This window comes from Sciurus vulgaris (assembly GCF_902686455.1).
Source record: "Sciurus vulgaris genome assembly, chromosome: 8".
In the NCBI taxonomy this organism is placed as follows: Eukaryota; Metazoa; Chordata; class Mammalia; order Rodentia; family Sciuridae; genus Sciurus; species Sciurus vulgaris.
In genome coordinates this window covers 139,580,931-139,592,160 of record NC_136468.1, presented here as the reverse complement: position 1 = coordinate 139,592,160, position 11,230 = coordinate 139,580,931, and the positions used below count along the sequence as shown (strand labels likewise).

General features: G+C 45.2%; 1 protein-coding gene across 1 annotated transcript in view; it reads left to right on the top strand.

Moving 5' to 3' along the window:
• Positions 1–10,200, top strand: part of SUDS3 (SDS3 homolog, SIN3A corepressor complex component) — a 36,108-nt gene extending 25,908 nt beyond the window's left edge. The window contains exons 9-12 of the mRNA XM_079151561.1: positions 2–23; positions 1,239–1,344; positions 7,159–7,243; positions 10,018–10,200. Of these exons, the coding sequence (XP_079007687.1) occupies positions 2–23; positions 1,239–1,344; positions 7,159–7,243; positions 10,018–10,116 (312 nt within the window). The 3' untranslated portion in view covers positions 10,117–10,200. The remainder of the gene's footprint in view (position 1; positions 24–1,238; positions 1,345–7,158; positions 7,244–10,017) is intronic.
• The last annotated feature ends 1,030 nt before the right edge of the window (positions 10,201–11,230 follow it).

The window sequence follows — 11,230 nt, the reverse complement described above, 5'->3', positions numbered from 1 at the left end:
GCTTAAGTCACCCAAGAGACCAGGTAAGTGCTTAATGTTATTGACATTTGTACAATCTTTTTATCATGTTGTTGGAAAAGCATGTGAATACCTGTCAGGGAATTGTTGCACTTTTCAGAAGTAAAGCGTTTGTCATTTGCCTAGGAGTGAAACTGAAGGGAACCTTAAATGTACCCTACCCCTCTTTATTTTATTTTTTTAACCTATTATTTTTGTCTTTTCATTGTGATTTATTATAAAAAAAGACATTTGATCAGCTGTTAAAGGTTTCCTTCTGTGTAGGCATGAGGCATAAGAATAAAGTCTCTATCCAGTTCTGAAAATGAAACCAGAGAATTTTTCAGTATTCCTCGCTTTCTGGAATCAAGTCCTAGGCATTGCTGTGCCAGTGGCTTTTCACGGCCTGGCTCTCGTAAGGTACTCGCAGGCTGTGCCAAGTCCCTGGGTATAGATGAGGCCAAGGCCCAGTCACTGTTCCCAGTGATTCCATCCGGAGCAGCACAAGAACTGAAGCTGGTTGCAAGTCATTTGTTGAACTCAGTGCTGTGTTAAGTCACACATTCCTCTACTTACAGTCTTGTGGAAGAAAAACCCAGATTCTTCTTTCTCTACATAATGTCTTCCTGTGGGCCCCTGTAGTCCACAGAGAAGTCCTGAGCTTCTGAGGCAGGATGGGGAGGGTTATGTGAGTAAGTATGTAAATTCAGATCATTCAAACCTCCTTTAGTTCTAAGAATGATTTTAATTTTTAAGAGATTGTCATACTACTTGCCCTTTTAGGCTTTGGATGGTCATTAGGATTTAATCCACCTCTAAGTGCTCTTGTGCATTGGTACCTTTGACCTTGGCCTTCCCAAGCCTCAGGTCTCTGTGTTCATTGAGGTTAATCTGTGCCTTTCTTGTCTCATGGGATGTTTTGAGGACAAAGTTAGATGTGATATATAAGAATTTTTTGCATGCTGTGCCAATCAGGTCTCCACACTAAGTTCTGTGTCAATGTGGTGACCTCCCAGGAGTGCACATGCTGATCAGCACTGGGGTCTCTCCTGTGCACAGCCACGGTGAGACCCCATCGCTTTAAAACATTTTTTGCTTTAATTCCCAGGAGTTACCTCTGTAAGAACTTGATGGTCATAATTATTACCACGCTCTAATAGTGTTTCAGTTAAAGGATGGGAGCTGGTGGACTTGCACCTGTGTTACATGCTTGGTCACGTAACTGTCTCTGGCTCCTCTAGCATCCCCATCCTCTCCTGAACACTTGCCTGCGACACCTGCAGAGTCTCCAGCCCAGAGATTTGAGGCTCGAATAGAAGATGGTAAACTGTATTATGATAAAAGATGGTAAGTCATGAGAAAACGGGACTACTCCAAAGAGTCAGTAGGACGAGGGCTGGGCCTTTCTGTAGCTGCCATTTCAGAGTATACCTGCCACTTAAACTTTAAATGGAATTCCACTTCTAGCACTATGTGTCAGCAGCCATTTGGACATACTTCTGTCAGAGCTCTGAAAACTGTCTCCCGATGTGTGGGCAGTGGTCCTCTTCCTCTCCATGCTGCTGTCGTCTCATGAGAATTTGCAGGTTTATGTACTCATTGATTTTTTTGGTGCCCCTGTCCAGTGGGGCCAGGGCCTATGTCCTGTTCTGCCTCCTCTTAAGTCTGGTCCTGTGTCCTAAGGTTAGTAGGTATTCTGTGGATAAAAAGATATTGTGGGCAAATCAGTTTAGGGATGATCTTGTTAATTAAGATAAACGAGTTCCCTTCTTATCGCCCTCGTTGGGTCTTGTCATATGCTGATGTACGCGGTGAATTTCAGGATGTTATTGGGTGTTTTTTATCTGACAGCTGTACTGGTTCCTCATGCATCATCCTGCTGCCAGAGTGTTCCAGGAGACCTTCTTAGGGGAATTGTGTCCTAAAACTCGACGAGTTTAGATTGAAGACTGGTTGAAACCTTTAGATTGCCAGCATTTTTCATTGGAAAGGAAATGGCAAAACAGTAGAATAGAATCTTAAAAGCTCATGCATTTATTCATTCAGCCATTGATTGCCTTGTGCGTCACGCGTTCTGCTAGGTGTCAGAGCACCCTGGATCCTGCGTCTTCACCGCTCTTCCACCTCAGGTGCAGTATTTCTTCCTCTGTGTTGTCCCTCTGCAGACATACTCTTCCTCAGTTCCAGTCAAAGGTGCCCTTGTCGTTGTGTTCTGCCTTTCCAGTTGGTTATATCAGGAGTGTCTTTCTGAGTTACTGTAAGCTCTCTGTAGTTATCATTTTTAATGGCTATGTAATAATTTGGAGTTCGAATACCTCCATTTGGCCAAAAGTTCCCCAAAATCAGGATAATGGTTATTTTGGCTTTTTTGAATGTGTTTTTTTTTTTTGTTGTTGTTGTTGTTGTTACTAGGCATTAAACCCAGGGGTGCTCTATCCCCAGCACTTTTTATTTTGACAGTCTTGCTAAGTTGCTTAGGGCCTAACTGAGCCACTGGGATTATAGGCATGTGCTACCATACCTGACAGTTTTTCAGTTTTATGTTGCATTACGTTAGTTGATTATGATAAAATATTGAATACTCATTCCTCTGGATCCACGAGGGATTGGTTCCAGGAACTCCTTCAGATGCTCATGTCTCTCATAGCATGTATTATAGAATTTGCATATAACCTAACACTTCCTCCTGCATATTTTAATCATCTCTGCATTACTTATAATACCTAATACAATATCAATGCTGTGAAAGTAGTTGTTAGTGTATTGTTACAAGCAAAAAAAATTCAAGTTCCAATATAGACACAGTTTTTCCCTGAAATACTTTTGATCTGTAGTTGGTTGAATCATGGATGTGGAAGCTGCAGATTGAGAGGGTTGATTGTTCTTCATAAATGCCTGTTGATCTAGTCATGCCTGAAATAAATCATTTCCACCTAGTAAATAACAGTCAATTGCCCAGCAGATGAAGGAGGCTTGCTTTGTCTGTAACCCTGACCATGGTGATTTCCACCCCTGTGACTTGACTGTTCTTGGCATTCTTTAGTTGTCCTAACATTGCTCGTCAGAACATGTCACCACTAGGTGGCAGGCCCTGGCTGCTTATCACAGTGGGCCAAGATAAGATGAAAAATGTTTCTAATAATGAAAACCAAATAACCTTTAAAGATCAAGCCCACATATAGGAACCGCCTTTGAAAATGATGAGATTTATCACTAACATTTTTACGGATCTATGAGTCTTAAAGCCATGTGATATTTCAAATGATGTTCATTTTATAACTACGTTGCTTCAGATCCTTCTCTTTTTAGACTTAATCCTTATGACTTTATGAGACGTGTCCCGAGGGTGAAAAATGCAGTAAAATAAAATGCTTGGTGGTTTTTTTTTTTTTTTTTTTTTTTTTTTTTTTTTTAAGGAAAAGATTTACTGTGACTGGTGTTTCATAATGTAAACAAAGTGGTCGGGCTGATGATATGGTAGAACTACCAAGCAGTTTGAAGGAATTTTCACCATCTTGCTCATGTTAGCAGAAGACATTTGCAAAATAATGTCTCTGGAAGTGTTTGACTTTCTCAGTGAATTTTAAGTAACTCATTCTACTGTTAAATATATTTTGAGAATGTTTTCTTCATTCTTCTGTTTTTTCTTCTTTGGCCTTAGCAGTCAGAGCTCATGATGAGTCATTGAAAGGTGGGTCCCTTCGTTCCCTGATGCTTGTCGAAAGGGTCCCTCCAGGCCAGAGCTTCCTCAGAGCTGGACCCAGGTCTGATGGGCTTTGGTATCCTTTTGCATGTTTCTTGTGGACACAGCCCATGGTGGAGAGATCAGCTGAATTACTTGCATGCTGCATCCAGTGGCGTGGCGTAATTTGGTATAACAGTATTTTTGGCAAAACATGTTTCATTGAGTGTTAAATGACTTTAGCAAAACGAGTCTGAGTCAGGCTTCCCATCTGGGCGACACATAACGAAGCTACATTTTATTTCGAAAGCTAAGCATCTTCCCTTTGCCTGGTCTTCATTTGCATTTAAGATCTTTTATATCATGCTGTACGATTGCCTCACATTTTGATCTGGACTAATGACCCCTCTCAGGAAATACTGTGGAGCAGCTGATATTTTAAATAACTAACTAACTGTTGGTGCTGCTGGACTATTTTCTTCTCTCTTCACTTTAAATCTGGAGCTGCTAATGTGAATCAGAAATGAAGTCACCACTCGCTCAAGTAGACTTCGCCCTGTAGCTCTCAGGTGACACAAAAGGATGTCAACTCCAAGCAGAGGATATTTCCAACAGGCATCGGGCTCCCCGAGGTTCTGTAGCTGTGATGTGGATTCAGTTGTTGGGAAATGAAGCGTTAATATCAGGATTCCCAGTAGATTCAGAATTCAATTACTTCCCTCTTTGCTCCACTTTTAGATCTACCTGCTAAAGAAATTGCTTTCTTTCAAAATAGTGATAGTCATTCTAGTTGGTTGGGTTTAATAGTAGAGGCACAATGCTTTAAGAGCTTAATTGTTAGGATTCCCAGATCAGAATTTTCATTAGTAATAAAGTCAATTTGACATTTAGGTTGTATTCTCTGAGGTTGTTTAAAATTTCCTTTTCCTTTTTTTCTTTTTTTTTTTTTTTTTTTTTAGCAGTTGAGTTGTAACTTGTAAAATGGGCTAATTGGCAAAAGAAGATGTATATTTTCATAAATTAGCTCTGTTGATGTTGCTTTGTAACATTTTTTCTAAATATATTTTAATTCATTTTCTCCTTTATTAGTTTTTAGAAATTGAGAAGTAAATTTATATGTTAAGGCTATCTTTTTTTTTTAATCTTTAAAAACCCTCACCTGAACACTTTAATTTCTGAGGACTTTTCAGAGAATTCAAATAATTGAATAGATTTGATAATCGGGGTTGGTGATTCCCAAAGGCCATTGTGTTGTGTGAGAATCCCCTGAAGGTCCTGGAGACCTGGGGGCCAGTTGAGTTGGAAGTTGGCTGCTTTGGGAGGCATGCTGGCCTGCTCTCCTGTGGAGTAGATGGGGACCTGGTGGACGTCCAGGCTACTACTGCGTGGTGAGAGACCAGAGGTGTGGGCCACTTGGCCACCTTTACTCCTGATGTTCATAGTTGAATCAGTCAAATGTGTTAGGTTGTTTGGGTTCTAAGCATAATTGAAGGAAAATACAACACATCTCCTGAGAACTGCCTGAATGATCTTAGAGAATTAATATTTAACGGAGCTTTGCAACATTATTTTCTTTTTGCTCATTTGTCTTAATTATTATTTAACGTTTTCTAATACCATAATTACAAAATGTTACTTTTAAATATAAATAATATTTGTCCTAGGGAAAAGAAAGCCATGCAGTAAAAAGAATACCATTCTTCTTTAATTTTACATTTTTATATACATTTAATATGTAAATTGACCGTTTTTTTCTTTGTGTATAGGAGACACAGGAAACGTGTGTGTTTTATTACAAACACAGAAACAGTGGGGACTCTTTTTTCCACTTGTCTTTGTTTTGAGTGCATTTCCACCATGCCCATGACCTTTCTGTGTGTGCATTGTGGGGTGCCGGGGGTTGAACCCAGGCCTCGTGTGTGCTAGGTGAGCCTTGTACCACGGAGCTAGATCCCTAGCCCTTGACCTTTCTCTACTAAAGTGTTGAGAAAGTAGAATCAGGATGACTCGAGGCTAGTTGCATTTTGTTTTGTGTTTCTCTTTAATAACTCATAATCCCCACAGAATAATTGAGTGTTCTGTATTTTTATTCAAACCATAATTCAAAGACGTTCCTGTTGACGTGTGAGAGCTGCCTTAAATGTAGGGGAGGAACCAAGGGGAGTGTTCATGTCGGGGACCGTTCAGCCTTTCCTTGTGCATTATATAATTTGGTTCTTGTCCTGTTAAATGTTTAGCATACCAAAGGTCCTCTGACCCAGTTTACCGACTAATATATGGCCAAAAGCAACTTTACAGCCTGGATCTCCTCCAGTCTCACTATTGTAATTGCATTTATGATTCATTTTCTTTAACAATGTTTTCAGAAAGTGAATTAACTTAGAAACCTGAGTTTTCAGCTCCTAAGTAGCAGGTTAAAGAGCACTGAGATCCTAGATTGGAAAGAGCTCACTGTGGGAGAGAAGTACATTCTTTACTGAGATATCTTGGCAGTAGATTATTTCATTATACTAGCAAAACAGAATCTGCCTTCTTCCTCCAGAGGAATAATAAGATGCATCGCTTTGCTGGGAGATGTGTTTTGGTGGAATGTACATGAATTCGTGGATCTGTTTAGCTGGGTGTGTGTGACTAGAGTGAATCAGAGGTTTAATCTCTTTGTAAAGTGGGCCTGGCCCTGGGCAGGTCAGCTGATATTCCCAGTCTTGCAGTCTGGCAGCTGCTCTTCATCCCTTTGTCCCACTGGGATTGGCCCAGGCTTCCTTACTTCCATCCTCAGCCTTGCCCGTAAGTGGGAAGTGGCCCTGCGCTCCAGGAGGCCAAGAGAGTAATTGTGGGGGCTGAAAGGGGTGTGTGTGCCTTATCTGTTCCATTCAAAGCAGCTTTCCCCACCCTCTGGGCCAAATCAGATGATACCCAGAACTTTGCCTGATTAACATTTGCCAGGTGTGGTTATTTAGTATTCCCTCTCCTCCCCTGTATTTGAAGCCCTGTGACAGCTAGACCTGAGCCTTCCACCGTCTTTCCCCGTCCTCTGGATAGTCAGTGGTTCATAGTAAGGGCTTGATGAGTATTTTCAAATGAATGATTAAAGGAAGGGCTGAATTCAGCCGTCCTTCTTGTTAATGACTAATTTGGACAAATTAATAATAAGAGATATTTGTTTTGTCCAGAAAGTGGAAACAGAGCTATTTTACTTTAAAAGGTTTATTTTGCTTTTTGAACTGGGTTATATAGTCCAAATAAAAAGGTGAATTATATTCTGACCCTTTCCTCAGCCCTTTTTCCTCTTTTCAGAGGGGCCAGATTAGGAGGCCAACCATTCTGGGATGGAAGTCTTTACATGACACCTTCCAAAGTCTAGGCTCTTCCTCAAGTTATTCTGTGGACCCCCGTCGTTACATCCCCATGGTGGTAGTGTTTTGTTTTGTTCCTCCCTCCACGGCTCCCTTTTTCACTTTGTGCCCTGTTTTTGGCAGGTACCACAAGAGCCAGGCCATCTACCTGGAGTCAAAGGACAACCAGAAACTGAGCTGTGTGATCAGCTCGGTCGGAGCCAATGAGGTAGGACACATTTCCACACCCTGAAGATGAGAAATGAGCTCTTTGAAGTGTGGAAAATATGACAAACCTAAACTGAAGGTGCCACCAGGGAAGTACGGTGGATTCCCATCTCAGTTGAGGGGGACTCTGAAGTCAGCACTTTTCAGGCAGAAATTGTGCCTAGTCAGAAACACCCTTGAAAAATGCCTTCGCCTGCTGCAACGGTACGTGCAACTCTGAGTTCCTGGTGATCCTGGAGACCCCCCAAGGCGGGGCCGATTTGGGAGCTGCTGAGCTAGACTGCAGGAGAGCGTGGCAGACAGCGTGTGCCATACGTTCATGTGCAGCTGCTCCGTCAGGTGGTCATCTGCTGACAGGACCTGCCTGTGGAGCTTTTTTTGTTATTTCTCTAGGACCTTTGTATGTGCTAACAGATTTGTTTCTTGCTGCGAGAATTTAATGAGGCCCCTGGCACAAGGTCCAGTATTGAGTTAAATGCTCAACACAGTCCAACCAGCGTGCAGCAAGCTGCCAGGCTTGTGCCCTTGGGTATTGGTCTCCTTGAGGTACTTGGCAGGATCAGGTCTGGTTTTAGTTCCTTGGTTAATGCCTGAGGATGATGTGGCTGCCTACGAGTTCAACTGGCCCTTCATTAGGAGGATGTTGGCAGTGTCTGACTTGTTAGTAGTTAACAAAAAGTTTAGAACTTTAATAGCTAGGTTGACTTGATCTCTTATCAGCCCACAAAGTCTGCAAAGGAATTGATTTTTCCATGTCTACCCTCTGTAACTTATTCGTGCCAGTGCACAGTAAATCTAATGAAACTGGATTATGAAATAACTTAAGCGGCTTGTATTCTCCCAGCTTCCTGAATCGAAAATGCCCTCAAATGTGACTAGTTTGCAAAATGATTATTTACTTACAAGTTAGGAGGGCCTTCCAGACAGGCGGATGTCATTCTTCTCTGGACTCAGGATCTGTGAGAGTCATTGAAGCCAAGCCAAAACCAGATCCAGGGCATCTCATGGAGACCTCGTGTTCCTAGCCAAAGACTTCACCATTGCACCATAGGGGATTTGTACCTGGCTGTCTAGGCTGAGCTACAAAGCACACGTGGCTTCCTAGTCCCAAGCCCAGCTTCAGAACCAGTCCGTTATTCTCTTCTGTGACACCTCAAGAAAAGTAGAGATTCAGGCTCTTGTTCAAGATTGGCATTTTTTGTCACAATAGAGTGTCGGTAAGGTCCGACGAAAGGGTGGCGCTGCAGCCGTCTCCGGGAGGGGAGGCCTCAGGCACGGGAGGCTTGGGATTCTGATGCCGGGAACACTCGGCACCCACTCCTGGAAAGTGTTTCAGCTCCTTTCTCAGCTTGGATCCCAAGTGACGCTGACCTCTGTGTCTGAATGTTGCTGACCCTGCCGATTCAGCCCAACCAGTTTAAAATGGTTCTTCGAAGTCCTTTAGAAGCTCGGCTTCAAGTGAGATCTTTAACTTGCTTTACTTTTATTTGTTTTTGTGGCACTAGGGGTTGAACCCAGAGCACTTCACTCTTGAGTTAAGTCCCCAGCAATTTTTATTTTGAGACAGTTGTTGAGGCTGGCCTCAAATTTGTGATGCTCCTACCTCAGCCTCCCAAGTCATTTGGATTAGAGGTGGGTGACACTGTGCCTGTTTTTTTCCCGTTTTGGGGATTGACCCCAGGGCCTTATGTATGCAAGGCAAGAGCTCTACCCCTAAGCTCCAACCCGGGCCCAACTTGTTTCATTTTTAAACCAATGTACTGACTTTAAAACATCTTTAATTAATCACATCGAAGAAATTGAGATGAAGCTGAAAATATGCTTTTTAAAAACCTGAGTCTTGAGTTGGGGAAGGAGGTCCATTTACAAACTTGCTTGTGTGGCTGAAGTGCAGACCTTTCAAAACGTCATGCGTCTAGCTCCACATAACTGCCCGCTTAGAAGGCGGGCTTAGTGGAGGAGCCAGGGGCTGTGGTATCGGTGCCCACGTCACATGGGACAGGAGGCGCTGCCTTGCTGAACCTGGCTGCTCTCTGCAGTGGGCCCGCGACAGAGCTTCCTCGCAGGGCTGAGGTGGGGCAGCCAAGTGGGATGTCCGGTGGCACCCCGCGCACCGTAGCCCTTCCTGGCCTGCCCAGGTGACAGAGGTGGCAGCCCTTCTTCCCTTCCTGGCTACAGGGTGCCACTTACTGAGTCCACTTGTCAGCCCTGGCAGTCCCCCTGCTGCAAGGGCTCATCTCAGTTCCGCAGGAGAGCGCCTCTGTCCTGTGAAACGGGAAGTCCCAGTCGGCCTGCAGGAGAGGGAGTGGCAGGGAGGGACGCTGTCTCACGTGAGCTCTTCTGCTCTGGGCCTTCCCGGGCCCAGGTCCTTCAGGGACATCTTTTGTGGACGGCGTGTTTTAAATATAACAGCCTTAACTGTCAGGACCCCAGAGACTGAAAGGCCCTCCGATAGGGAAGCCCCTTTGGGATTTGAAGGTGTGTGTTCTGGTGTTTGGATGATGCCTGGCCAGACCTAATCAAGAGCCCTCACAGTCAGGGCAGAAAGGGGACCCAGGATCGCCGTGCTCTCCTCTTGTGCCACGTGCGGGGAGGTGGCCTGGAGAAGGGCGCCCGCTGCGGCTGCTGGGGGTGGGCCTTGCGCGGTCAGGTGGGGGCGCCCCTCCGCAGAGCTGGCGGCCGCTGCCCGTGCCCGCTCGCCCGGCTCTCTTCACGCCCAGGGAGTTGGCGCCCCGCGTCTCTCGGCCACTCACTCGCTCTCCCCTGTCCCTGCAGGTCTGGGTGAGGAAGACCAGCGACAGCACCAAGATGAGGATCTACCTGGGCCAGCTTCAGCGCGGGCTCTTCGTGATCCGCCGGCGGTCAGCGGCTTGACTCCCGCGCTCCCTCCCCTTGGCCCTTTTTCTGTGTGGTTTTTGTTTGTTTTGTTTACTTCTTAATAGAAACAATTTAACTTACTGGGAATAACTTCTTGGCCTTGAAGTGAAGAACTCCGTGGACTCTGCGGGGCACTTGTGGCCGGTCCCTTCCACCTTCGCGTCGTTTTTCCTGCCTCAGCTTCTTCCCAGACGTCAGTTGTCGTTTTCAGGAGTATTGGGGCGTTTGATTTCCTTTCCTTTCCTTTCTTTGTTTGCTTATGCTTTGTCTTTTTAGCCCCCTTTGAGTTTGCAGAAACAGCTCTGTCAGTTTATCCTCCTGCCTTGGAGAAGCGGGAGGCGCTCGCTCTGGTGCATTTCCACGTTTGAGTGTGATAGCGGATCACGAGCTCCTGCCTTGGTCGAGCCCCCTCGCTGTTTCCCCAGAAGCGTGGGGCAGAGGTCCTGGCAGAGGGAGATTAGTTCTGGCTCTCAGCCTTCTTGGAGAGGGAAATGCCTGTGTGACATCTGGCACATGCCATCCCTTCCACTGGCTGAGCGAGGGAACGTTTGCCTGGGAGACTGTGCGTTGAAGTAAATGGGGCAGGGGGAGGGACATTCATATCCGCAATGTGCTAGAGTCACCACATTTTAAATGTTATTTAATGCAGGCAATTTTTCCACACACATTTTGTTCCAGCTTGGGCTGGAATGAGAAGCGGTAATTTCAGAAGATTTTATTTGAAGTTTCTTTCTCTCCCCCGTTCCCAAGTAGATTGAAGGAGCACGCCCCATAGGCCGATTACCTGGTATCTCCTCTAGGTGGGGCGCAGAGGTGGATAGTGCAGTGATTAGCCACCTGTAGACTCGCAGGCCATTGGGGCGTCACCCTGGTTGCTGATGCCGCTACTGTACACTGGCTGTCCCACACAGTGGAACCTTGTCTCAGGCCCAGGCCCTCATGGCCTATCAGGAGACCTGGTCCACTCAGAGACGGAAGCCGCCATGGCCACTGCCAAACACCTGCACTTGTCCTGACGTGTCCCCAGGACGCTGCCTTCCCTGCATTCCCTGCTCCTTCCCAGCGGTCCTTGGTTTGGAGAAGCACTTCCGTGGGTGTTGTCCATGGTCCG